The sequence below is a fragment of the Athene cunicularia genome (assembly GCF_003259725.1).
Source record: "Athene cunicularia isolate RWA chromosome Z unlocalized genomic scaffold, athCun1 chrZ_part1, whole genome shotgun sequence".
NCBI lineage: Eukaryota > Metazoa > Chordata > Aves > Strigiformes > Strigidae > Athene > Athene cunicularia.
The window spans coordinates 34,461,249-34,462,182 of record NW_020799142.1 but is presented as its reverse complement, the minus strand read 5'-3'; the positions used below and the strand labels follow the sequence as shown (position 1 = coordinate 34,462,182).

Below are 934 nucleotides of genomic sequence, written 5' to 3'. Positions count from 1 at the left end.
ACCCAAGGTAATTTAACTGTTCAGCATTGTAGGCAGACAGCCAGCAAGTACAGGCCACAAAAGGCACCTGCCTGATTTTCCAGCAGCTCAGTCATACACAGCTGTGGATAACTAAGTCATCAGGAATTCAAATTCACTGCCTTACCTGTATCCATTTAGCCATGCAGATTGGTTTAGCACCTAAATTGGGATAAATTAACTATTGGTTAATGACACAAGAAAAAAACACTCCATTCTTCAAGTCTAACTAAATGGCTTGTTTATCAGAGAGTCGGGACTTCGCGTAAGTCAGGAGAGCTGCTACCTGCTCTGCAGGAGGGTGTGAGGCCTGTTCTGACTTGTGCAGCTCAGCCCACAGACAGCAGATGCTACTGAACAGCAACGCTCGATAGTGTGGTCTCCATGCTGTGTACTGCGATTGCTTGACTTCCAGCTCGCTCACGGGGAAGGCAAGGCAAGCCTGCAGTCAAAAAGACCTCAGAAATGCAGACATCCGCATTTGAATGCTTGACCTCTGACTTATGAAGTTAGCAAAGCTACTTTCTAAGGGACTTTCAGTCCACTTTGAGCAAGCTGTACTTCCAGAGAGATGAGACTTTCTACGCTCACCTGTCCCCCAGCAGCAGTGGTGGAGGCGTCTCTCCTCGGGAGCCTCCCCGAGCTTACCTCCTCGCCCTCGCTAAGACACGTAAGGCATCTCGCCCTTATGCTGGGCACGCACTTGTCTGGGAACTGGCAGCACACTGCAGGGTAAGTCTGTGTCAGAGGTGTCCCCGGCTGTGCTTAGACAAAGCTGTTTCTCCTCAAAGCGAGAGCACTGCCCGCAGAGTCGCTCCGGGCTCCCTGGCCGTGTCGGGCTCGGCCGCGCCAGCCGCCGGCCCTGGCAGCAGCTCTGGCCCTCAGAGCCCGGCACCGAACTGCCCCGCGCCCGAGC

The 934-nt window shown here is 53.5% G+C and overlaps 1 protein-coding gene across 1 annotated transcript in view; it reads left to right on the top strand.

The window, feature by feature from the left end:
* Window positions 1–706: 706 nt before the first annotated feature.
* Window positions 707–934, top strand: part of MALT1 (MALT1 paracaspase) — a 32,272-nt gene continuing 32,044 nt past the window's right edge. Inside the window, exon 1 of the mRNA XM_026865869.1 lies at window positions 707–750. Within this exon, the coding sequence (XP_026721670.1) occupies window positions 707–750 (44 nt within the window). The remainder of the gene's footprint in view (window positions 751–934) is intronic.